At 43.9% G+C, this 27,737-nt stretch overlaps 1 protein-coding gene across 2 annotated transcripts; it reads right to left on the bottom strand.

Annotated features, from left to right (window-relative positions):
- Positions 1-2,611: 2,611 nt before the first annotated feature.
- Positions 2,612-27,737, bottom strand: vps37d (VPS37D subunit of ESCRT-I). Of its 2 annotated transcripts, none has more exons than XM_069539937.1 (4): positions 27,479-27,737; positions 21,886-22,057; positions 10,132-10,283; positions 2,612-4,614 (listed from the first exon to the last, which is right to left on the bottom strand). In XM_069539937.1, the coding sequence occupies exons 1-4, from the start codon at positions 27,695-27,697 to the stop codon at positions 4,084-4,086; spliced, it is 1,074 nt and encodes a 357-aa protein (XP_069396038.1). In that variant the 5' UTR covers positions 27,698-27,737; the 3' UTR covers positions 2,612-4,083. The 2 variants fall into 2 exon arrangements, with proteins under 2 accessions (XP_069396038.1, XP_019960678.2); XM_020105119.2 differs by having other exon boundaries at positions 10,132-10,214; positions 27,479-27,733.

Below are 27,737 nucleotides of genomic sequence, written 5' to 3'. Positions count from 1 at the left end.
TCGACCCCACAAGTTCTTCCGGTGACCACATCTGGGATCCCAACCCTCATGTTGTGTGGAGCGTTGTGTTCTACTTAGCAGCGAAATGATTTTATATTTATATTTAAGATGTTTCCGCTGCTGCTTCGGTTCAGCTCCGAGGTACATTTGACTTCTCCTGTGTATTTCTAACCTACTTAACTTATTGTGACGCACAACACAACACAATAAATACAACTTCACCTCCAGTGTTTCACTTTGTTTGTGTATCAGCGTCGTGGTTGTTGCATTGTTCATTATAATGTTGAGAAATAAAATAATAAGCTTCATCGTGGTTGAAGAATTTGTGTAAAAGCTTGTTTAGTTCCATGATTGTGACTCAGAGCAGCCGTCACTGCACATTACAGTCATGTGTTGTGCAGCACATGTAATCAGCATGTAACCCACATATAACAGCCGTGATGTTTAGTGCACACATACATGAACATTCTCTCTTTATAGACGTCCAGAGATGGAACAGACTCACGAGGCTTTGTGCCACTTTGCCCTTGAACATGAATTAATAATAGTTGCTTTATGAATGAGAAGCATTTTAACCGTCTCTCACATGAAAATCATCCAGTTTCAGGAATCAGCTTTTTGTTGTTGCTGTAAACCCACAAATCAATGAACACACGAGGCCCCTGCGGTTTAAATAACCATCATTTTAATTTGAAAAGACAGTTAAAAGGGAAAAAAAACAGCCATTGATCACGTGACCAAAAAAACCCCCATAATGCATTCAAATGTTTGCTTCAGAGATTTTTACAAATTGACATTTTCTTCCGTTGTTGTGAAACGTTTTGTCGTCGAGCCCCGTGTTGTGTTGAAGCTGCTCAACACATGTTCAGTCACTGACGCTCTGATCCACCGTGACGTCGCTCAGTCACCTGGTACGAACGCCTGCAGCCTCGGCTCCTTCCTGTCAGATGTTAATGTTCGGCTCGACGACTGGACTTTATTTGAGATGTTTATTCTAAAGGCAACATTCATTAACTTTATTACTGTATTTCTTTTCTTTTTTTTTTGAGAAGGCTGCTGGGTCGAGTCCCTGATAGAGAAAAAGAGACACAACAAAACAGACCGAACGAACAGAAGCACAGTTGCAGAAACAAGCACTTTACAGTTGGATGATATTTCAAACAAGTGTCCGACCATCACATCGATCATCAGGTCTGAACTTCATGAACTCTGGTTCAGGAGAATTCACTCTATTTCTCAGGTCCGGTGTTTTCCTGTTAATTTCCTGGAAAGAGTTCTCTGGTGTTCAGCTGTAAATCTAAAGTATTTAATTAAAGTTAGATAATGACTCTAAGACGAGAAGTTGTGTGGATGATTGATGGATGAAGAGTTAGAAATTAAGATCCATGGGTACGATGTCTCCGCGGTCGTCATTGCGACTCGTTTATTAAAGAAGCCGCGCTGCATTTTAATTTTTCCTCTGAAGACCCTGAGTGGACACAGAACTGCATGATGGGTTGGAGCCGATGCCCAGTTACATCAAACCTTCTGGAACGACAGCTGTTAGCTTAGCTTAGCATAAAGACTGAATAGAAACCGGTAGCATGGTTCTGTCTGCAGGAAACAACATCACCTTCAGCCTCGTTCACGTGAGTCAAAGCCTGATTTTCAAGTCGCTGATGAATTTTTTTTACCAAATTAAACATCAACATCTTGATTATTAAGACATGTGGTCACTTTCTGGAGTCTTCTCCTCCGACTATAATCAGGTTATTCTTTGTCTAAATTTGACACAATTTCATTTTCTGCCATTTTATAAAACAAATGATCGTTAAAATGAGAAAATCATGAACACTTCTAATGAATGCTGAACATTTTAGCTGCAGACTCGTGGAAGTTACAGGGCTGTAAAAGCACAACAAGCCTTTTTGAACTGGGCTTGTTGTGCAGAATAAACAAACTCGATGGATCGTGTTAATCACTGAGCTCTCGAGGGGCTGATGTGTTGATTTCGTCCCCGTCAGACGGAGCTGGGCTGATGGTTTACCTCTGTCTTTATATTGAGACATTTCCTTTAAGGGACCTGCAGGAAAACCTCAAGAGTTCTGTTTTTAAAAAAAGTGGAGGCGTTCCTCACTGATTTCACAAAACACTGTGGTTGAAGGCATGAAATGAAAAACAATCAGAACTAAAGAGGAAGAAAATATTCTAAAGTTTTATCCAGTCCAAAGAAAAAACAAACAAACCAGAAAAAAGGTTTTAAAAGTTACAAAACTCCTTTTGGCACATTAACATCTTGTTCACGAATAAAAACAGGTCACTTATTTCTTTTGTTCTTTAAAGTACCGTCATCGTACTCACCAGTCTCACTGCTGAGATCTGTGAAGATGAGTTTAGAAATGTAAAAGTCTGGGTTATAATAATATTATTCAAATTCTGACCTTGTGGTTTTATAAGATTCAGGCAGAGCTCAAGAAACAATTTTCACCGAAATCAGCCGCTGACTTTCTGAGTTTAGAAATTATGAACAAAACTTCTTGAAACACTTTAAAGAAATCCTCAGAACTTCCACTTAAAATTCTTCAAGATATTCCCTGTGAGAAAATGACAGATGTTAAATCAGAGCAACACATTTTTCTTTACAGTAGAAATAAGAAAGTATTTTTTTTATTGATGTAACTGGGCACTGGCCTGTAAAAAGGCATTTTCATGTACTTTGTCGAGACGTAGTAAGCATGCACTTATCTGAGTTATTAATGAGCTAAATGTGTGTTTGAGAGCAGACCCATTACAACTACAATCCAAAGCTTTTCCCTTTAAACGCTGCAGGATGGATGACGAGAGAGAGAGAGAGAGAGAGAGGAAGGCGAGATGTTCCACCGTGGGGTTTTCTCATAGAGATTAAATTCCACCTCATCTCAGTTTGGGGCCAGAAATAAAAAAATAAAATAAACGGAACCACAAACACCGTCTGCTTTGTGAAGGAGACGCAGCTCTTCCTTCAGCACGGTAAACAAGGATCTTTGAAGTCAGCCATTTAAAATAGGATTTACATGAATAAATAAAACTCACTGATGTGTGAGCGGCATCACTGTTCGCTGAAAGAAGGCAGAGGGCTTTGGGTAATCTCCTGCGACGGCGACACACACATGACACAGGAAATACTACTGACAGGTTATAAAGTCTGGGACTCATTAATAAATACGCCCCGCGCCGCTCCGCAGAACGTCTTCGTTTCAACGCCGATGTAAAACCACTGTTCTTCACCTCAGGATCCACGTCTGCAGGTTTCCTCAGCTGCATCGCATCCAACAATGAGAGTTCGATGTTGTTTTGTAGATGTGCTTCACAACCATGTGCTTCACATCAGTGTAAAAATATGATACAATTAAAAATAACACCAGGGTTGGGGCTCGATAAACTTTTTGTTTGATTCAAATCCACAGTCCGGTTTGAATTTAAGATGTTTCTGTTGACGGAGGATCCAGAAACTACAGTTTTTGTAGCAGCTTATTCTCTGAAATGTGTCAGACACTTAATTAACGGACTTCATCAGCTCACGTTTGTATTTGAAATGTGATTTTAACATTTTATTTGTTAAATTCTGATTCTGTTGCAGATTATGTGTCATCGGCTTCATGATGTTCATCAACTCAGTCATTGCGGCTTTTTGTCACGTAACGCTATAAAAAATACTAGTTTGCACCATCACAGGAAACGATGGTGTTTGATAAATGACAAACCGGTTCATGGCCTCGCAGCGTCACTGTCACTGAACGTGTTCTGCTGCTCTTCACTAATGGAAAAGAACAATGTGAGATTTAAGGTTTGATGTGAGATTTGTTGGCGTTTCACCGGATCCAAAATGGAAGCAGCTATGAAACCGAGTCCTCCCTGCGTCTGCTCGGGTTCCTCTGATGGTTACGTTTGCGTGTCATGGATGGAGAACAGAGACGGACGTCGGCATGGCTGCCGGCCTCCGCATCAGTCTTTGCTTGTTGATCGTGACAGCCACTGTTTGGTTCCTTGTCTTTGAAGACCTTTCAAACCGGCTCTTTTCCTCCTCCTCTTCCTCCTCCTGCCCCCCCCCCGCCCTGCTCCAGCTTACCGGAACGGCGGCTCGGGCTGTTGAGGGTTCGGCCTGTAAAGCTGCTGCACTCTTACCGGCCGCCCGTTCGCCGGCCAGCCCCCTGATAGCTGTCCGATGACCCTGAGGCCGACCGGCTGGCCGTGCCCTTGGAGCGGCGTGCTGGGGCTGAGGATGTGGGTCTGTCCCAGCTGGGGTTCAGGCAGCGGGATACTATTCTGATAGGTCGGGGCCGAGGCAGGAGGAGAAACGGGGTAGTGAGGGAGGAGGATGGCCGGCGTGAGGCCGTAGCGTACTTGGAACACTCTTAAAGGTCCTTGCGCTACAAAGCCATTGGGCCGCTGAGGCTGCTCCGAGTCCTTCTTCACCTCTGGGACTTTACTCTCTTCCGCCGTCTTGGTTTTCGCCGGCTGCCGTTTGGCTTGAGCGATCTCCTGCATCTTCTCCGCTTGCGCCCGGCGGATGTGATACGTCTTCCTGGAGCACTGGAAGGAGTCCAGGAAGTCATCCAGGCTTACGTTCCCCTCCATGAACTTCTCCAGCAGCTCCTGTGAAGCAGCACAGACAAAATAAACCGGCGGCAGCAGAGAAGGACAACACACAAAGGGAGGTCAGACCGCGGGGGAGACGCTCAAACAAACTCCTCCAAGTATAAAGAGGATTTAATCAGCTCGGGGATGTTTACCCGTGAACTTTGGCAAAGTTTGCCAGCTACAATATTTCACTGGAGGAACACGTTACACGTTCAACAATGGTCCGTGAGCAGCAACTGTTACATTTGGCAAAGCTTGAAAGTGGTGAGATCGTTCTCTGTGTGCGTTCCCAGGACGTGAGGAGTCGGAGCCTCAGCTGGTCGAGCGGAACATTGAGAGCAGAAGTTTTATTTGTGGAGTGAATCGCTGCATAAACCACAGTTATTGTTTTTAAGTCCAATGTGATTCAGTTTAACACGAGGGAACCGGGACTGAAGGCAGATATTTATTTTTATCACATTCTGTCTTTAAGGATTCGTCGGTGGCTGTAACGGCCGCCACAGATATTTCGGTCCAGAGACTGATCGATTGTTTCAGCTCTGAATGCGTTTCTGTATGTAAGTAACCTGATTTCACCCCCTGACCTAGTTTCCTCTGTGCATCTCCACTGAGTGAACGTGCAGCACGGTGCACAGGAACTCAAACTGCAGTTACGTGTAAAAAAAAATCTGCTCACGGAAGAAGATAAGTTGATTTGATTAAAAATAGAACGGAAATTATCTTCGTACTTAACGTTTCACACTCTTGCTCTGTGATATTAACACTAAGCGTTAGTAGTAAACCTTTACTGCACATTTTTCAAACTGAACTTCGGTCCCCACGTTGTTCAAACCTAAAAGTTTCTTTCAGGTTCAGATTAAAAACGAGTCACTTATCTATTATCACGTTATTAGATTGAGTCAGTTTTAGCTTTTGCTTTGGACAAATAGTCTTTTAGTGTAATTTCAAAGTGAAGACTCCCTCTGTGCGTCTTGTGTTTATCATTCTGTTTTGTTCATTCTCTGTAAAATGTGCTTTGTCTCCCACTGAGAGTCAAACTGCCCGTCAGCGATAATAAAGATATTCCATCAAATCAATTAATCTCATAAATCAATTAAGTGTTTGGCCATTGATCAATTAAATCACAATTTCCTGTAAGTGATGTCGTCAGATTCGCCTCATTGATTTCTTCAGCTCTTATTGTGTTTTGCCTGGGACCTGACTGTGTGCTGACCTGTGGATTAACTACGCTCACTTGTTGTATTGATCGTTTGTTGAACCGGATTGATTTTTAAAAACGTGACATCGGATTGTTTTGACAGTTGATATTTGATGATCTACTCAGAGCTATCGTCACGTGACCTGGAAACAACAAGAAGTTACCGTCGACCTTTCCTCGGTTTACAGAAGCAGGCTGGTGTCGCTCTCTGTTTCTCAGCCCGTCGGGAAAACACCGAATGTGTTGGTCTGCCTCTAAATACTTCCTCCGTCTGTGGCTCTCAGCCTCCAGCACATTCATTCTAATTAAACGTATAAATCTTTATAAACACCTCACAAACGTAGACTTTTAGAAAGAGTACACAGCTGTAGTTTTAGCACACTTCACTCAAAGTGCTGCTGTTGGGGGATTTTTGCAGCAGTTGATTAAAACACATTCTTCGCTCTGGTTACTCGAAGGTTTACTCAAAATAAACTACACGTAATGTCACCGAGAGGCTGTTTTTAAAAGTTTCTATCAAAAACGAGCTCCGACGCCCTGAGGAATAACATACATGAGGATTTAGATGCAGAGAAACGTGTTCGTTGGATCAATTCAAACGTTGCTCTGGTTTTATTCACGATATTCGTTGACAGTTAGATCAACACAAGATGTTAAAGCTTGAATCGGAGACGTTAATGTTAAAACTCTCACAGCCTCGCTCACCGTCCTTCCATTCATTGTCACTCCCCCCCCGGTCAACCGTAGCATGTGATTGGTGGAGTTTCTGGTTTATTGCCTCGCCTCCCACTGCGTCTTCGACCACTGTGACTAAGAGCTTCTCCATCTGGCGAGGACGCCATTCACTGACCTCAGGTTGCAGTGAATCCACCGACCTCACAACAGCTGTTACAGGCAAAGCGTGTTCGTCTTCACGTGTGGTAAACAAACTGTTTTCTGCAGTGTCATGTTCTGACTTTGTACAAGTGAAGGAAATCCAATAGAAACAAAGCACAGAGCTGCAGCTCCACATTCAACCTCCTGCTCCTCTTTTCGTCATGTGGTTTGACAACGGACCACATCTGGATTTTTTACCTCAAGACTTTCAAGTCTGATGCGTCCGGAGACGTCTCGTGCCGTCAGATAAAAGATTAAAGTATGTGGAGGAACAAGTATTTAACTTTGATTATTGGCTTCAGTGGAGGAAGATAAATAGACACAAGCACAAATGAAACCATTAACTATGAGAGTCAGGGATGGTTACTGCGCTGAGCAAATACGATTATAAAAATAAAGTACAATGAATTTCTCCATCTATAAAAACAGACAGGGTGCAGCATCTGTTTCTGATATTTGTTTTGATTCGTAGATTAAATTACTTTCAAACTTCGCCCTGAGGCAGAATTTATGTAGATTAGTGCAGAGAGTCTTCAATAGTTTATGTCAACAAAATGTATTATTAAAATCTTTCATCAGTGACGCATCATTTAAACAATGTTTTCCTTGAACTAAGAGGAATCCAGTGCTGCGGCAGGGTTTCTTATTTACCAGCCTTAAAGCCGTTGAGTGTGAGACAGACAAAGACAACAACGGACGGACATCAGTCTCCTCCGCAGCTGTAACGCTAAATCTGCAGAACCTTCAGAAAACAAGGCTGTGAACTACAGTTAAAACCTAAAAGCTCATATCCGGATACACAGAGTAAAGCTCTGCTATAAGGCTGCGGGGGGGGTGTAAGGGATTTACATGAAGCGCTGAGGACGACGACAACAAGTTCAAGTCTTGTTTCCTTCATCAGATATCTCTGTTCAAGTTGGTACCTGACGAGGAAGCTTGTTTGACTTAAGGCAACAGAAGAAGATGATGTTGACCTAAGTCTTGAAAGGCTCAAAGTCTTTTGTCCTCAGTCACGTCACCACTTCAGCGGCTTCATCCGAAACCCAGAGAGAAGGTGTTTTGGAAACTTCAGTATTTGATGTCAGTGCTGATGAAGAGCTAGACGTTAGAATCAGGACGGTTTCCCACTGAACCAATAAAAACCCTCCGAGGGTTTAACGTGAGATCAGAGGAGAAAGTCCCGGAACACGGAGGCTGAAGAAAGACGTCTTTGTGTTCAGCGTACACCTACATCGTCCTGTCGTGAAATCCAAAATAGACAGACACGTCCATCTTCTTCAAGAGTTTATTCAACCCACAGATTCAGGAATAAAATACCAGGCCTCTATCAAATATTCACTGATGTGTGTTGAGGTGGTTTCTTCAGGCCTGTTGTGGGCGTTCCTTAATCAATCAGCGCACAGCTGCTAACGAGGGAGGAAGGCGGTATTGATCGGAGGCACGAGATGTGGGGGAGGGGTGTGAGAGAGCAGATCAATCCCAGTCTGGAGCAGCAACTCCGGCGCCGGAGTGGATTCCATCTGTGAACAAGACTCGCACGCCGCCCTGATCAAAGCCGAAGGAAGATGGAGGATTTACACCGGATCCGTGCATCATCGCGTTCACAGACGTGAACGTTATTTTAAGACCGAAGCTTAACGTGCAGAGAAACACACGATGGAGCTGCTCAGACAGAAACTCCGTTTAACTCCAACATGATCGTTAGCTTTACTTCAAACACTTACAGTACATACACAAGCTAACATATTCCACTGTTGACCACCCGTGACCTGTGGACATTCAATCTGTCCCATAATGCACCAAACACTTCTTCTCAGGATAACATGAGAGACGTCTCCCTCTCGTTCCCTCTATCTTCCATAAAGTTTTCACCGTCTACGCCGACACTCGGTTTCAGCTGCAGCTCTGTGCCAGAGACTAAATCACATCTGTGGAAAACACTGATCATATCACATGAGATGAAAAAAGCTGATGTTTGATCTTTAAATTAATTGAATTGTTTAAAAGTTTAAAAGAGTTTAAAAGAACAAAAACATATTTGGACGTCTGACGGCTGAGCCTTGACACCGTGTCAACACACCTGCTGCACCTGAAGGCTCGTTTTTTTTTTAAGCCGTTTAAAGTTCTAATCCTTTAGATGTTTAAAATGTCAAACAGAGTTGGTTTGACATTCGTTCAAACACTGATTAGTTAACTCTCTGCACAGTAGTTCGCTTCGTCAGTGACTCAGAGTTTGTTATAAAATGTTCTGTACGAGCACAGGGAAGAAAAAAAATATATAAAATAAAGATTTCTCCTGTTTTAGGTTCTGATTTTGATCACGTGCACAACATCTATAATCCATCTGACGTCCAAAATGATCAATGTCAATAAAGATCGCTGTGTTATTTTTGACACGTGTCTGCAGCGCTCACAGAACGAGGTCCAATGAGACAGAAATGTAAGAGAAGCGGTAGATTCCTCTCCACTCTGTGTGTGTGCAAACACTCATCATGTCAGTACACGTGTGTCGGAGAGAAAAAGTTTAAAATAGAGAAGATAAAACTCTTAAAACAGTGAGAGACAGAGGTTTTTTTTTTTTCTTGTTGAGGCAGACGTCACAAATCTCTCGAATGAAAGCAGAGCTTCAGTCTCGTCACGGGCGGATGGTTCTGAGGTTTAGTTGTGATTTGGCTCCGATGTTTATGAATATCTAAGATAAGCTGCTCACGTGAGAACATGATGTGTTCGGGCCTGGTGATTATTGTTGGTGATTATCGTTGTGGAATATTTTTGCCCGTGAGTGACGTTTTTCTTCATGCTGCATTTTTCTACTTTAAATTAAACCTGCAACATATTGAATCAGATCATCGGTGACGTTAACGTCTGGATCAGTTTCTGCAGCTCATCACTGATTCAAACACAGAGATATATTTCCTTCCCCCACTGTGTCGGATATTTAATAACTTCATTTCTCATCACGGCCCCTTGGATTTATCTTCGGGGTCACTTATCTCTACGTTGGGAGCCACTGATCTGAAGTCAGTGTTCATTTGCATTTAAAACATGGAAGCTTTTGTTGCTACAGCTCTTCTGAGTTTTCCCATCAGTGACGCTAACTGATCTAAAGCTGCTTCATCCCCAAGAAGAATCTAAATTTACTCTGGAGAATGTTTTCACAGAGAAAATATGTTCGTTTTTTTGTTCTAAAATCCTTAAAGCTGTAACATCAGAGGGCAGAATGAACACAGCACATATATAACGGCCTCTGTAGCGGCTGCTGCGATGGATATTTCTCTGAGATGTTGGTCGGCAGCTCAGTGTATGTATATCCCTCATGTCTTCAGGGATCAGATTGCACAGAAGTGGGTGGGCTGCCAGCGAGACTCCGGGCTCATCAGTGCCGCCAAAGTGACGGAAGACTTGTTTCTGCTCGGCAAGAACCAAAGAAACGAGCGGGTTGTGTTTGGTGGTTTTACCTCTGAATGCTCCTCTGCACGTGCCACCTCCTCCTGCAGGAGGTTCTGCACCGTCTGCAGGCTCTGCTTCTGGACGCGAGCTTCTGCAACGACAAAAGAAACATCAGTGGTGCATGCGGAGGGGTGGAAGATGAGGTATGACTTCACTGGAGCTGAAGAAGAAAAAAAAAAAAAAAATCCAGTAACCAAGAAACCGCAGCAGAGAAAATTATTTTCCAAATCACAAAGAGCCTTTCAGAGTATGTGCTGACGAGGAGATGGTGGTGGACAGTTTCTGGCGAGAAAAAGGGGGAAACAGGGACTTTAAATATTTGACTTTGAGCTATTTTGGGGAGCTGGTCTTAGTTTTGGTGACCACGAAGCTGATTTCCATATCAGAGCCTGACTGTATCTCCTCATGTTACTTTCTCCAGCATGCACCCAAATAAACTACAGAGCTTAAACTAACAATTAATTAAGGATAAATCTTTTAATTAAGCACATTAGTGCTTTCTTTGGCCTTGTGCTTTGCCAGAAGCACCCAGGAGGTTACTGTTCACGCACACACGCTGAATCTGAATTATTTATGACCGTGTCAATACAAGAAAAAGATGAAAGCAGCAGCTCACAGAACAAAGAACAAACTGAACCAATAAAATGTGCAACACGACGTAGAAACCAGCTCATATCAATGTTACACCGGGAACGATGGAGCAGCGACATTTGACTGAAGAGAAATGATTTTGTCATCGTGACACGTGAGGTCAGGAAACTGAGCGGAGACGCTGAGGAGAACTGAGCGCTCCCGTTTTTATTTTTCCCCATATTGTGTTTTATGTTTGTAGTTTCCGCCCACATTTCTGTCCCCGAGGAGATAACTGACTGTAGATACGTTGGTGCGTATCGACCAGGAGCCGCTAATAGCTTTTTAACTTTTAGTTATTTATAAATAAAGGCTTAATAGAGATAAAAGCCCACAGCTGCCTCTCAGAGTTCAACACTGCAAACGTCTGTGTTTGAACGTGTAAAAAAAAAAACAGGAACGTCATTATTAAATATAGAAATATATTTAAAAAAAATATATATTCTAGAAAATGTATTCTTGCAAGTACAATGTCCTGAATTAGCTTCATTCAATAATTAATGACGGGGGAAACTATGAAAATTAGACCCACGCTGTAATAAAATGAAATGATCCTTTAAGACTTACAGTAGTTTCAACCTCAAGAGAAATAAACTTAACGTGTTTAAATACAGGAAGTAACACTCATGCCACGTGTGACCAACTGCCAACACACATGCAGAAAGGGCCACATCGTGCCTGATGAATATTTATGGAGCTCATACGCAGCATGTGTTCACCTCCCAGGGACGGCGGTCGGCCGTCATTGTGAACAGGCTTGACCCAGCTGACTGGGAAGTGTGTCTTGTCCCTGCAAGAGACGCTGTGACAGCCACGCTACCCCCCCCCCCCCCCCCCCACACAAGTCAGACTGGGTTCAGTGGAAACCGAGGGGCAGATAAAGGTCACAGCAATGACTCTAATAACGCTCAGGCCTCGGGGGAAATCCCCCCCGCACGTCCACAGAGAGAGAGCGGGACAAAGCGCGCAGGCTGCTGCAGTTCTCGTCAAGATGTTCACTTTAAACGTTCCCTGCTTTTCAGCGAAGTGAGAAGATGCAGTTTGGTGATGAAATAATTCACCCAGATCTTTGGAGGAGATAGAAAAAATAAAACGAGGTTCCTGAGCTGGAAACATCACGGCTGCGACGACGCTATTCCTTGAAGCTTAACATTAATAATCCATTACCCTCGTGTTCTGACCATCGTTGTGTGAACACGGACTCTGCTGTAGTAAAAAGAAAGCATGCATTAAGGAGTGGCCTTTTTCATGACCCCGCACTGCAGCTGCTGGGAGATGGGGGTGTAATGTGAGGTGACAGCCAGGCAAACAAACAAGCACGGAGAAGCTGTATGTGCCCTACATTTGAGGAGGTGGAGAGTGACGTGGGGGCAGAGGACCTGGAGGGCAGCGCTGCGCGGCGGTGCACTAACGACTGGATGGTGCCGCTGATGGAGTAACACATTTTGTCTGGGAGCGGATATGAGACGATGAGGAGTCGAGGCAATCGCACCGCCACCGCCTCTTTGTGTCGAGAGTTCTCTCCCTCATGCATTTGTCACAGTCAGGTTCACATTTTTTTTTAAAAACGTTGATCTGAGATCGCCTGAGACCTCGACACACCTATAAAAAGACACATCATAGCCTCCGCAGAGTTTTTCTGGAGAGGTTTAACCTTGTGCATGCTGGGAAGTTTACATGAATGCATTAACGATATTTCTACAGTTACTTAATATAAACCGACTGGACGATTAGTTGGCTCACGGTCTTTCCAGCTTTTCTACATATTGATGAACAAATGAAAATAATGAGTTTCAGTCCAAACATTCACTTGGAACAAGGAGGTTGTGTTTTCATCTCGGTTTGTTGGTTGGTTGGTTGGTTTGCAAGAAAGCAAGATTCAAAAACAACCGAACGGAAAACCACAGAACTTGATGGATGGGACACGGGCCAAGAGAGAACCCAGCACATTTCGGTGCAGCTCTGGACGTAGGGGAATTTTTAAAAAATCTCTTTCTTTAACATTGCAAAAGTGGTTTTTATTTGACATTGTCACAGATTCGTCAGAGAATAATTTAAAGATCTTGATGGGAACAGAAACATATTCAGGGACTATGTTTTAAATCAGCATAAAATTCTGGATCTGGGACTTCATCAGCGTGAACGAGATGGGGTTCGACATTTCTTCAATCACCATCACCGAGTAAAACTACGACGGGTCTGTAGTCACTCAAAAGCTGAATTCAGAGACACTGTCCCCACAACAGAATGATCAGATCCACCTCGAGGGGGACTGATGCCCCGGTTGCCCCCCCGACTGTCAAGGTGTCCAGTCCGGTCAGGTTTAGAGTCAGAGTTAGTCCCTCTACTGTGACCTGAGACAATGTGAAGTCAAAGCCTACATCGTCTTGGAGGACATCGCGCTGTGGGAAACACTGATCGATGTGACAGTTGCTGTGAACGCACGGTGGGGTGAGCACCAACCTCGCAGCAAACAGCTGATGTCGACATGTTAATGGACCCGGCCAAGGCTGCAGGAGTCCTCCAGTAAACTCCGAGATACAAAACAGGAGGAGTTTGCTTTCAGACCGCAGGCCGACACGAAGAAGAAGCTGGAATGTGAGCTGTTGCTGTAATCTGGTCCCGTAATGCAGCGTTGCGCCGCATGCAATGCTAATGCTGCAGCAGCTAAACAGCAGAAAGCAGGGGTCAGTTTCAGGTCGTGGCAGGATTCAAAATATGAGAAATCAAATTACTGTTATTTTACAGAAGAGACAAACAGTCATTCACTTTATATAGTGACCGAGCAGGTGGGCAGAGTTTTAATGTTTCCCCCTGAAGGCATCGTCATTCTGTCGCATTTCACATGTAACATCACAAAGTCAATAAATCAATTCAGAAAGAGAACGGTACTCTGCAGAGTGCATGGTCACAGGGAACTAATTCTCAAATTCAGGTAGAGACGATGAAAAGGTTCATTTTAAGCAGAAAAAGCAGCTTTTACACAAATAAATACTAACATCACATGACACAAGACGTCGTCTTTACAGCAATATCAAAAGGTCATGTACAATATGAAAATAACTAATCTAGTTCCTTACTCACAACTCAAGTGATATTCATATTGTAACTCGTCTTGCTCACCAAAGCTCAGCTACATACTGTTTGTATATATTCCTTAAATTAAATCTACATGTTCTCTACACATTTTATGTAAAAAGTTGAATCGCTGGATAAAAAGTTCCTTTTCCTAAGTTTGTGTCCGCACCACACTGTGACCATGTATGACTCCACACCAGCTGTGATGTTTGTCACAAACTCAGGCTTGTTCGTCCATGTTTTAAACAGAGATTCAAACCTGCGTGGAAACATCATCATCCTTTAATCCGGTACAGTTTCCGTCTTTGGTCTCGACAAACTCCTGAGGGAAACATCTGCTTCTGCTGCTAAAGGCTCCGCTGTATTCACCAGCTGTTAGAGGAGCAGGTAGTCCACTGAGTGTCTTTACTATAGACTTGTTTGTAAAAGATGGACGACGTGACAGCTCCCAAAAAGTTGAGCCAAATCTTCTTGATCGCTCCCTGGTGGCTGGCTGCAGTATACTTCATAAACCTTGCCTCTTCCATGTTAGCAGATGGTACACGGTTTAAACCACAAAGTGAAAGCACACGGCCAATAATTTCTTCTCAAAGGTGTTTTAGGAATTTCTTATCAAACTAATGGATGTTGAAAAGTGAGACACGTTCTCCATCTTTATTTCCAACCTTCTCAACGTAAACAGCTTCCTGCAACACAAAGAACGTTGAAGTAACACCGTCAGCACATGGTCTGCACGGCCAAACAACGAGCTAACCTGCGGCTGATATCGTCCCAGATCACCGGGTGCTGGCAATCGATGAGCCTGACTGACTGAGCGCCAGCTGGAAACACAAACAGGGAGTTGCCATCAGTCGATAATAATGAAAAACATTTTTTCCGCGTTTTAAAGCTGCCATCTCCGCTGCACTGGATAGTTGTGAGAAACCAAGTGAATAAATGCACTTTAACATGCTGGGCAAGCAATCTGCTGCTGATTATACACAAATAGGTCATGGTATTACAGATGGGGCCTTGCAGGGCATGGATGTATCCGAGGCTTGAAAATTAGCCAGCGACTCAGCAGCGAAACGCACCCCTGCAGCACCCCCGCCCCCCCACGCCTCTTGTTTGTCGTCTCTGCCACAATTCTAGAGCACGGAAACCTGAGAGCCTTTCTGCTGAGTCCAACTCAAGTGTGATAACGGCTTCGAGGCTTCTCCTGAAGCGCCGCGAACCGAGGGTAGCACTTGGCAGTTTTTAACTTGGTGCCACGCTGCCACGCTCTGTACCGAGAGGAAAAAAATACAACTGAAATCAAGATGACAACAGAAGCTGTTACGTCGGTTTCTTCCACCATCTGTTCCTTCCATTCGCTCACTGCAGAGCTGTGGTGAGTCCTGCCGATCAAACACTATGAGCAGCATCCATGACATCTTATTTTCCTTTGCCTTCCCTGCTGTTTCAAGGCTTAATGATCTTTCCTCAGCTTGTTCTGTCATGGACAACGCTGCTCATGGGATTAAGGCTGGCATATTTCTACAAGTGGAAGACCTCGTCCGAAAGATGTTTAATACATCTACTTTCAGGATTTTTCCCCCCCGTTCCATTCCTATTTGGAAAGAGCCGGTCCCCCAAGTGCCTTAATCCACGTCTCCCCTAACTCTATTGGTGGTCAGGGGAGGGCACGCTATCCCATAATTCTCTGCAGTGGAGCTGCTTGTACAAACCAGAAGGAGTATGAACAGGGTAGCGACAAAACATACAAGAGCTTCTCGCCTGCAAACGAACCGAGGGATGCAGAAATCTGTTCCGGGGCATCAGACGTGACTGAGCCACATTAAATGAAATTTCCTGGGGATGGGTGCCAGCAGTCGGACTTACATTTCAGAAAACGAGCACATTTGTTTGGTCTCCAACGACACACTGGGTTCAGTATTATAATCTGCACAGGGACAGCAAAAGTGTCACTGCATCTAAAAAGCAAATACCAGAGAACCAGAAGAGTCAGAATCCAGTGAACTGATCTCATCCTTTCTCTTCTCCGTCATTGATACTTGAAATTTCCCCGTGGGATAAATAAATTCACTGCATCTCTATCCATCCAGCTTTAGACCAAACTCCAACTCTCTCCACAGGCTGAAAACAAACCTTTTCAGAAAACAGCTTCACACTCCCGAGGCTTGCAATTAATTCAATCTTGTTTCTTTAAAAAAAACGTGACTAAGAGCATTAGCCATGCTAGCAGCTCTGTGAAGCAGAGCAATGGTGCTTTCAATGACAATGCTGACAAACTGATGTGAAGCGTGCAATGTACACCGTGCACCCTTTTTGTTTAGAGTGTAAGCAAGAAAATGTGCTAATTAGCACTAAAGACAACTGAAGCTTGCGGGGATGTTGGTAGTTTGACAGTTTAGACACTGGACCTATAATGTTACGAGATGAAACATAAATCTCTTTAGTTTTTGACTCATAATAAACATTTTTATGAGATATTCTGGAACAAACCTGTGAACACTGCCTTCCATAGTTACGCCATCACGGCTATAAAAAAGCCTTCGACAGCTGTTTGAACACACTTTAAATTTTTATTTTGGGCAGCTCGCACCTCTAATTTTAGTTGAGCCCGTGTTCCTCTTGAGTTTCATTATATTTACTGTGCGTGTTTTGGACACAAGCAGCAGCTAAGTTAAATCAATGTGAGGTTGCACTTTAAGTTTTGTTCACTGAGATAATGAACAACCACGGGTGATGCAACACTGAGGGCTAAGCAGACAGATGCCCCGGGCCCTGAGAATGGCTGATTACATTAGCCCACTTAAAATCTAATCATGACTTTTATTTATTTGTATGCAAAGTGCGCGATTGTCTATAATTTTAATAATAAAAGAATGAAGTGAAGATTGGAATCATGTGGTCGGGCATCATATTCTAGAGGTGAGGGGGTATCTGCTTGATTCGGTGTAACACCCCCCAGGGTCCCTTTTGCTTGAGGGCCCACACGCTCCTGTGCACAGCTAAGAAGAAAAGTGTCTGTACCCGTCGTCTAACCCTGAGGTTTGTCTGACAGCTTCACCCAACTGTGAGTAACACACACAGCATCTCCACTCTGGATCCTTAAAATATGCATCAGACACTGAGCTCACTTTTTGAATCTGCTCCGACAGCAAAACACCTCATAAATGTCTAAATCTACAGTTTGTAGCACACACTCAAACTTGACGGAGGATTCGGGGCTTTTCACACCCTGAGAACCAACAAGTGTCATGTTGACACTGAGTTAAAGGGTGGGATCCGTTTACTCAAGCCTCAATATGGAAAGTCCCCCAAAAAAAACTGTAAGCACTTTGTTCTCTGGCTACAGAGGTGATGGCCAGAAACAATCCCAGAGGAAGTGAAAATAAAAGCCTTTAGTCTCCATGACGACGACCAACAAACCCTAAAATCCCTGTTTGATGACCGCACCCAAAATCACAAATAAAAGCACGACACTAAAACACAGCGAATACTTCCTGTGGTAGGATCTGAAGCTGCTGACCTCTGTTTCCCCTGAACTCTTGGGCGTGATGAGTCATTCACTGCGTGGTCAGAAAGTGGAGGTTGGACTTGATCTTTTCGTTTCTAATTTCTGCTCTTTCATGCTCATTTTAAAACGAAGCGTGGATTACCATGCGGATTACTGGAGATTAAAGAGGAACGGTATCAGACAAAAGCTGCGGTGTTGTCGTGGGGAGCAGACGGCAGCAGTCAGACAGATGAAAACAACAGTTGCTCAATAACAAACAACGCACAACAGAGCTACAGCGGTTTAACGGAGCCGATGCCAGGAGCCAAACAAGAGGCAGCTCTGCTTCATGATTAATGATGTTTTAGCAGGTACAACACTGCAAATGGCACCGAACTCAAACAGCGGCAGCTTTAACAAGGTTCTTCACTGGGAACAGGGAACGGCTTTGCTGCAGACACACGTGACCCAGGACGCATTGTGTTCATTTATATACTTACACAGCACATATTTACCTTAATGCAAACTCTAATTAATGAATGCACTTCATCAATGCTATCATGCTAAAAGTCCAAGGCTGAGCTGTCACCTGGCATCGACCTACACTCTGATATATCAGCATCTAGAACCAGGGCAGGAAACACTAAACTGTGGACGTGTGAGTTTCGAACACGACTTGTTTTTACCGATATATGTTACATGTAGTATGAGATGCTGCTGGACTTGGAAGTAACCCTGCATTGAATCATCAATCTTGATAAACGGACCATCTTCCAACGCTTCCTGCCGCCTCATGCTTCTACATCCTGAATTTAATAGGTATACTGTGGGTAGTTACTGCTGCTAAGCTGTTATTGGACAACTGTCAACTGTTCAGTCGATGCACTTCAGCCTCATCTCGCCTACGTCTACTTCGACAGAGTAACAGACTGCGTTTCAACACCCACTGAGGAATCTAAAGCGGCCACATGGGCATATAAATACAGTTAACTCTCCACTTATTATGTGAACAGCGATGCGTACATTTGAATGTGCACATAACTCACAACTACTCACAGCTCCTGGGACTGCCGTCACTCGGAATATTGGTAATTTTTAATGTCAAATCACATAAACGCGAAGTGTGAAATCTACAGAGGCTCGTGCTCTTTTATTCCTCGTCCCTGACACCCGATAAACGCTGTGTATTGATGTTTTAAATAGCAGCTGTGCCAGAAATATCTCAGTGATCTGCTGTTGTCAACATGTCAACAGTCCATTCTCCATTAAAGTACAAATATGTGTGAAGGCCACGAGGCTAAATAAAGAGTAATAAACCCTGCGTTCTTTAAATCAGTCTGAGAGTCTCAGAGTTCTGTTAAATCATCAGAAGAATGATTTGTACACGTCTGTATATTTTGAGCTTAATAATATAAATGAGACAAATACAACAAATGCAATTAAAAAGCGTGGCTTGGATGCAGAAGCATGAATTGGACTAGTTTTCTGTGTTGCTACCCCCGAGCTCTGCAAGTCTCCTGTTCCACATTAGGTCTTGTCCTATTTTTAATACTTTTAAATCTGAATGAAAGTCCAACCTTCTCAGGGCTGAGTAGACTCCATTTCTTTGTTCCAGTTTTAGTTTCACGTTGTCACTAAAGAATTTTGTATGAAACATGTACATCTTGTCATCATCATCTACGTGGGCTGCGTCTACCGATGAGACATCGACTGGTCAGTACACGTGGGTGGGCCTGGCGTTGGCGTGAAGTCAGTTCAGCGATTGTATTTACTTACTTTTTAAAATATAATGCTAAACTTAGTCTTTCAGTTTGAACGGAGAAAATGAATGAAAATCTCCACTGTAATATCATTATGAAATCACTACCGGCTAAATGAGCGTCCTTGTCATTCCAACACTAAATCATCAGAGGTGAGGACCTGAAGTAAACCTGCGAGCAAAGTCCCAACTCCCCCATAAAATATTTTCACCCAGCAAACAAACCGTCCCTCGGTTCAGTTTGATCCAGACTCTCGTGGCAGGCTCATGCACTGAGGCTCCTTTCCCCCCATGTTTTTACTTTGGTTCACACTAAACTGAAAAGTCCGGAGGTCCACAATAAACAAGATGTGAAAGCACCACATGCATTATGGCTGTTTCTCAGGAAACACACACATCTGTGCTACATACTAGGCAGCGGCTACTTGTAAATAATTCTGTTTGGGCAGCATGATGTGTAAAATGTCTAGGTTTTTGGGAAGTTCTTACAATAAAACACAAGAAGGTTATTTTAAGTTAAATGTTATGTAGATGATGACTAGATATATGAGCCACCCTGAGACACAACAGTCCTGCAGACTGTGACGTGAGTAATTACAGTCTATGTGGAGCTGCCACAGTTTGTGTGTCTGTGGACACTCAGGATGATTAACTGACTCTGCTATTCCTTAATGAATCAGATGTTACATCTATGAGACGGATGGACCGGGAAAAAAAGGCCCCTACACACGGATCTGAGTCTCGTTTGAGTTAGCGGAGGAGATATTATCTCTGGCTGAGAGATGGGAAGACGTGGAAGTCGACTGAACCGTGAGTGGATTCGGCTTAATTCTGTCGGTCTCTGCCGGGAAACAAACACTCGCAGCTGTCTGCAGAAATCAGCCCGATGTCTTGTCAACACAAACAGTGCAGATGAATTAGTGAGCAGACTTTCACCGTCTATTCTCTTTGTGCTCATAGTCCTCATTCAAGTGGAAGTCTGTGCAACTACTGACAATCCGTGCAACGAGCTGCACAGGCAGCATTTATTTTTAAAAATCCCAATAACGGTGCTGCCTGTGTAGGTGGTGCAAGAGTTTTTTTATCATTCTCGCTCAGTTGTTTTGCACAAATAGAACTTAAAAATACAGATGTGTTGAAACCTAACATCAGTGTTGCTCACTTGTTGAATGAAAGGAATAGAAATTAATTAAAATACATTTTTACATATGATATGATGGTAAAAGGCCAATCTTTAATCAACCTAAATATCAAACAGTCAGGCTCTAGTTTGCAGATTCTAAATTTGGATAAAAGAGCACTGATCGGTGCATTCTATCGGCTGACATCCCAGATTTGAGTTTCAGCGTTTGTATTTTAGGGGGAAACTGGTTTTGAGCATCACTATGCTAAAAACTTTTAAATTTAAAAGTCAGAGTAAATAGTGAAGCAGCAGGAGGAAGCAGAGAGAAACAGATGCCAACAAAAGCTGTGAGAAACTGTCCAGAGTTGACATTAAGAACCACTCAAAGTTCCAACTCCTCCTGGGAACCACAACACTCTCCTCCAGCTTTCCGTGGTCACAGATCCGTCCAGCAAACAGCAGGATGTATTAAACAATTCAGCCGTCGGCTTCGATACACTGCACAGTTTGTCTCTGCTGAGATTACACCTCCCGAGAAAAAAACCCTCCTCGTTCCCCCCTTTTTCCCCCCCTCACCCCCTCTTCTTCGTCGCACCAAACGAGAATCAGATGTTTTGCAGAGGAAGAGCGGACCCCCACCCATCCTGCTTCGCTGGGGAGGTGGGACAGCCTCTGTGTGAAGCGCGCACATTGACAGGAAGTTTAACATTCCTCCCGACTTCCATCACTGGCCGGCAGCTGAGGCAGAGAGACCTGGCAATGGCTTTTCACGAGGGTAAACGCGGCACTGCCACTGCTCCATTAAAAGCTTTCATTGGCAGTTATGAATAAGCTGCAGTTGACATTACCTCTGGAAATTAATGCAGAGAGATTTATTTTATCACCTGCTCTTGGCTCGGCTCTACTGTAAAGAGTGTGTGGAATTTGCCCATGAGGCTTAAAAATTTAGGGGCTGAGGCTTAGAAGACATCCTCCAGCGCTGCCCTGGAGCTGCCCTGTCAAAAGCTTGACTTGCCTAAACAAAGACAAGGCCCCTTTCACCCTGCAAATTCCTTGACAACTGCTGCAAGCTTCCTGCTGGCATTTGATATGCTCCATTTCGTTCCCATGACCAAACTCCAGTCATGCTGAGGCTTTCGCTGAGCAGTTGAAGGCTCGTCTCGCTGACACTCCGAAGCTTTCTCTGCACTCTGATGTGAAACTTCCCTCAACTGTGAACTAGCAGGAGCGTTGCAGTGATTTCAGGTTTTTTTTTTCTGCTTTCTGTGCCTCAAACGATGCCGCAGACAAGACTGCAAGTCTCACTGCAATTACAAGGGAAGACAATGAGGAGCCACGGGACATCACGTGCAGTTGTTTCAACCCCGAAGTAGTTCGGACACACTTTCTGTGATTTCTTCCTTTGGTTTGTTTTCATTGCAGTGGACGACGAAGCTTGTGAAAGCTTGTGTGGTCCTCTGAGTTAAGTAAATTTAAGGTCAGATAAATGGCAGAGCTGTCGGCAGAACAACTTAAAAAAACTCCTGCCTCAGATATTTACCAACCCACTCCTGGAATTTGAACCAGCGAGCTTGTCATAACCACCACGATCCTCTTTCCATGTACCACAGAGATCATCCCCTGGCGTCTTATCTTTGTGAAACCAGAACCAGCCCCTCTCTTTCCCCTCTTCGTCTTTCGGTTGCACTCACCAAGCTGACTCTGTTTTTCCCAGCATGTGGTTGCCAGGTTGGACAGTTCCCGGTATTTCTCCGCCAGCTGGAGTTTGCCGTTATTAAGACGGGGTCGCCGGGCGAGGCTCTCCTCGGCCAAGCTCCGGTTAGAGGTCTGCAGCGTCTCCCTGTCCACCTGAAGCTCCTGAAACTGAGCAGAAACAGTCTGATTAAAATGATGAACATTAGTGGATTCAAACATTTAGCATGCATGAGATACAGCTGCGTCAGTGCGTCACATGAAGCTAAACTGGAAAATGGAAATTCCTGTAAATATATCCATGGATTAATCAGATTTATTTTAAAGCGTATACTCTACAGCAGCAATAATTAAACCCGATTACACAAATATCAAATATTTTCTGTTTCATCATCTCAAATATGAGGATTTGATGTTTTTCTTAAAGGAGCTTAAATATTTTTAATTTGACCTGAATTTCTCTTCCAATTTAAAGACAATCTAACAGACTGATTCATTAAACAGTCAGCGGATAGATCAATAAAGAAAATGAATGTTTGCAGTTTAGCTAACCTAATTTACATTTTATGGGTGTAAATATGTTTTTCAGTACATTTCTTCTAAATGAAGAAATGCTCAATTTCCTATTTATCAAATGTGATTATTAGTCGCTCATGTCAACATGTGTGCAACCCTTTTGCAGACAAGCCACTCTAAGAAATACTGCAACACTAGGTTGTGCAGTTGACACCATGTTTGCCGTTTCACTGAAGCTGCTCGTGGTGTTAAAAATGCAGAGAGAGCAGTTATGCAAAAGAGACCCTCTGAACGCTTTGTTTCCGTTCAGCTGCAGGAAAGTCGTGATGGAGCCTTTACAATAAATTGCTGAGAGACAGTCCCGGTGGTTTTTGTGGCCTATTAAACACAACAGTTACACTCACTGCAGATGCATGAGTTCATACAGTCTGTGTCAAGCCAGAGTTGAGATGGAGTCACGGCTGAATGACAGCAGAGCTATGAGTGCTTTTGTGAAGCCACGGTCTTAATTGTCTGTTGCTGATGAGCACCTGCATACGACCTCATCTATTCTCCGTGTAGTCTCTTGAGGCCACGACGCCACAGACACGAGTAACGGAAAGAACGGCCGAAGTTAATTCAAACGTGATAACACAGTAGAGCTTTTGTTAACCAGCCCCCGGTGGCCGGCCCGAAACTTTCTACAGTCAACAAAAGAACTTTAAATATTTGCAGGAGTGTTCGTGTCAACGGGGGCCACGTCCTGCCACCTGTGTTTTCTTCCTCTGTTAGTGTTATTATTTCCTGTGTCGTTTCCTTGAGCAGCGGTCGCAGTTAAAAGGAGACTTTTATGCAGAATATGACTCTTTTAAAGTGGGAAAGGCCGATTCCATCAGGGCCACAGATAATTTGAAATAAATATTTCAAGTGGAGAAACCATCTATGAAACTGGCATTTCATTTAATTAATTTAATTAATTAATTGTTTTCCCATTAAAAAGAAAGACACATGCTTGTTATACTTCCCGAAGCACTGGCTGATTTATTCAGATGACTCATGAATATATTCAGTTTAGTCTCAGAAAATCTGAACCTTTGAGAAGCTGTAACCACTGAATGTTTGACAGTTTTGCTTATAAATTGATTGGCAAAGAAGTTTCCACTCAATTTTCATTTTACTGACCAATTAATCTATGAATCATTGTGTTACAGCATAGAAATACATTGAAAGGCCTCAGTAGAAAAATACAGACCATAAGTATAATCAAAAATGGGTTCAGTACAATAAAAACCTTCCAGATTCTAACTTTCAATAATAAAATGTTCTTGTAAATTAGCCGCTTATGATAAAAGGTAAAAAGAAATCTGACTCAATATGTTAAATGTAGGCTGGTGATGTGGGGGAAGGGTGGGGACTGTCACTAGACCATAAGAAAGCTATAAATTATTAAAACTACTCCCACTCACTCAGTGTTGCCAAACAGTACAGTCACGGCACAGTACTGTAAAGAGACGCTTCAGAGACTCAAACACTGACACAAAAGCCACTTTGTGAACCACACGCTGCAAAAAAACCTGAATCGTCTTTGAAAACTCCATCAGTCTCAACATTCCTGCCGCTCTGCCCAGCCGGATACATTTCTTGCTCAACTGCTTTCATTCAGCAGCGAGTCGCTCTGGGGCCTGGAGGCCGTTTCACTGGGTCCAGAGTTGTTTGGTGCATCTGTCTCGCATTTTACGGGTCGTCAAAAAGGACGTTTGAGTCACGAGTCCAGAGGAATTTGCAGAATGTTGCCTGTGGTCGAATGAAGTGAGAAACTACAGATGGGATGTTCATTCAAAAAGAATAAAAATAGCACAGCTTGTTTCAGACTTAAAGCTCAAACATGCGTCGCACTTCCTTCAACAGGAATCAAAACGGACGCTTCCATTTCCGGCTTCGACTTTTCTGCTCATCAAACAGTCACTGCTGCAGTCTTGGGGGGGGGGGCTTTGTATTGTGATGCAAAGCCAGTAGAACAGAGCTGATAGTGTTTTCTTCATCCCTGACAAATGACACTTGGGGAGCACTTAGGAGAGTCTGGTTCTCTGCCGGACAAGACGAGGAGCAGCGGCGCTGTTGTTTTCTGCGGTCCGACGTGTCCGACCACATGAAATGCAGTAAATAGGTGCTTCTCTTTCATCTTGTGTGAGGCTCAGGCCTAATGAGACTTTTGGAAACCAAAGGCGAGAGTCTCAGATGAAATTGATGGGGTGCGAAGTCTTTTCCATGAAAGAGAATCCTTCATGTAACACCAGGCCTGCTCTGTAATAAAGGGATACGCATGTTCTCCAAAACGTGGAATGGAAAAATTAACTTAACTCTCTCCTCACACCATTTGGGATGAGTTGAGACCTTCGTCTTTCCTTTTCAGGAATAAAATGAGGTTATCTGTCCATATTCACACACCTAAAAACACATCACGTGGCCAATAATGTGTAAACAGGAAGCAGATTGTCTACTCTGCAGTTGGTTGCTTGGTTACAGCAAATACTGAGCGCCAGTGGGCGAGTTGATTGAAGTTTGCGATGGATGTGAAACTGGAAGAATACAACGTCAGGATGAAAAAAAAAGGGACACACGTAGAAGACATCAACTCGGTAAGACAACATCACATCCTGCCTGCTGCACGCTTCTCCAGGACGCCACCTCACACCTGAATGGTCTGCAACAACACTGAGCAATACTGAGGAAGTATTTCATGTCCAGGTTAAAGTTCTGCCCTCATTCAATCTCATTTGTTATGATTGTGACACTCGCTGCAAACCTCAACAAAGCAAAGCAGCTACAGAGCATGTGAGGTCACAGTGAGTCTTTGTTCTCTCACCAAACATTTCTACCTGAACACCGGCCTCCGCTCTTGAGGACTTATGATAATATTTATCCACCAATCTCCGCGTTGGAGGGTCACAACAGAGCTGTGACTCTGGGAGGAAGCTCCGGTGGCACCGACAACAAAAACCAGATTTTTCAGATTGTTGAACGAGCCCAACGTGTCGCTTCTTGTTTGAACAGTCGATGAAAAGAAAGAGAGGAACACTGCCGCGCCGGCTGTAGTGTTCATGAATCATTATGATTGATTAAACTCAGCAGTTTACATAACAGTCATCATTTACATGAAATTAATGAAGCGTCCTGCTCGCAGAGCTCATGCGGAGAAGAAAGACGGGTTGTGAAATCATCATTTTGTGCAGCCATGACAACATATGGTTCGCATTTTGATTTATCTGCAGGAGAGCACATTAATGAGAGTTTTATATTATTCTTTAGTGACAGATAAATGAGACGCTGGGTGAATTCTCACTATAACAACCGCAAGCTCGCTGGATCGAGTCTCTGAGTCACTGAGCTCGACTCCCAGGGGAGAGTTGTATGACCCCCTCAGCCAGATTCAACCACTTTGGCTCCATCGTCCCGATTCATTATCAGAGCCAGGTTTCAAATGTCACATACTTTGTGAAAGAACAAAAAAAAAAAGTCATGGCTTTCTCTTGTTTCTTAGTAAAATCAAATGACATGTGGGGTTTTGCTGTCTTAATTAATCAAAGACGAAGAGTGCAGTCGAAGACTTTATCGCAAAGGACCAGTTTGGCTGTCCTCAGAGTGCGTGGCAGCTATTTCAAGAAGTTTAATTTGTTTAATCTGTAAGTTAAAGCAGCAAGAACATGTACGATGACGAATAGCCCTCACTGGTTATATTTCACTACACCCACTACTGTTGTCACCCCACCCACAGCTATGAAAAAGCAATGAAATTCAATAGCCTGCTGAATCCTGATTGAGTGAGTCAATTCAGTTTGAGCACCCCCAAGGCACACCTAATGAAAATGGGACCCGTGAAAAAGTTTGGAAATGTGTGTGTACTTGTACTTATATATTTGTGGGGGGCACAGACCTTACGGAGCGCGGACATTTTTGGAAAGAGAGGACATTTGGGCCTGTCTTCAGTTTCACAAAGGCTTGTTTGAGGGTTTCATGGCTAGGGTTAGAATTAGGGTTAGGTTAGGCGTTTAGCTGTGATGGCTGAGGTTAGGGGAAGAGGCGGACAAATGCATTATGCTGCCAATGAGTGTCCTGAGAAAGAAGTACAAGAATGTGTATGTGTAAGAGAGGGAGATAGATAGAAAGAGAGAGAACGAGGAGTATTGTTTGAAACCAGGAAGGTCATCATGTAGCCCTCACAGACATGCATCACAGACGTGCAGAATAATACACGTGGAACTCCTCTGAAGCCCTTGCGATTTAAGAATTTCTACGCTCATACGTGAAACTACACACATGAAATGATCGGAGTATGGAAGTTTTCTAAAGCCCTGACATACCTTTTCAATTCGGCATTCATCTGGCGCAACAGAAAACATTTCAGTGCAGGAAAAGTGCAATTTTACTTGAAATGAAACAGGCTCACTGGAGCCTCTCAGAAAATCCTCTGAGGGAAGGGGCCATTGGAGGACTAGTTGCAAAAGTTGCATTTCTATAATAAAGGCTGTTGCTGTGTGTATATAAGTAAAGCCGAAATTGATATTATGTCACGAAAGGTTAATAGTTACGTCAAATTCTTTTCCAGGTAGAATGCGCGTCCACAGGCGGATGAAAACCCCTAAACTGCCAGATTTTTAAGCGGAGCTCGGCGCAAGACAACGGCGCGTTCTGGGGTCTTCACGCCGGGCTGCGGAGCTTCGTGGACACTTGTGGATTAAAACAAACACACGCGGAGACAACGCGTGAATCCGTCTGCGCTGAGTTTGTGTTTATAAAACTAATGGACGTGAAAGGTGCCCAGGAGCGAGAGAGAGAGAGGGGGTGGGGGGGTAATTTGCACGAATCCGAACACTCGCCACGCAGACAATCGATGAGCCTGGAGAAGCGGATTCACGCAAAACACCGCATATTTCACGCAATGAACCAAAAACACCCACGCGTGAATTTTCCGGGACAAGAACGCGGTTGGACGCGGGAGGAACACACCGGGAACACACCGGGAACACACCGGGAACACACCGGGAACACACCGGGAACGCGGCGCGCACAGCTCCCAGCACTTCGGGGGGGACTCACCGTTTCATTCAGGCGGATGATCTGATCCATCTTGTCGTCGCTGTGCAGCAGCTCCCGCAGCTCCGCGGGGCTCAGGGCTCTGTAGCCGTCCGGACAAGAGTTGCTCTCCCTCGCTCCGGACATGTTCCCCCTCGCACTGCGGCTGTGGACGATCAGAGGCGGACGATCCGCACCGCGCTCACATCGCTCCCGTCGGAATGTGATGCGATCCGCCCGCATGCAGCGTCAAGCGGGGGGGGAAGCAGTTCAACGTTACACT

This window comes from Paralichthys olivaceus, chromosome 15 (genome assembly GCF_024713975.1).
Source record: "Paralichthys olivaceus isolate ysfri-2021 chromosome 15, ASM2471397v2, whole genome shotgun sequence".
Classification (NCBI taxonomy): Eukaryota; Metazoa; Chordata; class Actinopteri; order Pleuronectiformes; family Paralichthyidae; genus Paralichthys; species Paralichthys olivaceus.
This window is presented reverse-complemented; position numbering and strand designations above follow the sequence as displayed.

Coding starts and splice junctions, on each gene's coding strand:
- vps37d (XM_069539937.1), bottom strand. CDS start 27,697: ATGCGGGCGGATCGCATCACATTCCGACGGGAGCGATGTGAGCGCGGT. Junction 22,058..27,478: donor TCATCCGCCTGAATGAAACG/GTGAGTCCCCCC, acceptor GTTTCTGCTCAG/TTTCAGGAGCTTCAGGTGGA. Junction 10,284..21,885: donor GGAAAAACAGAGTCAGCTTG/GTGAGTGCAACC, acceptor TTTCTTCTTCAG/CTCCAGTGAAGTCATACCTC.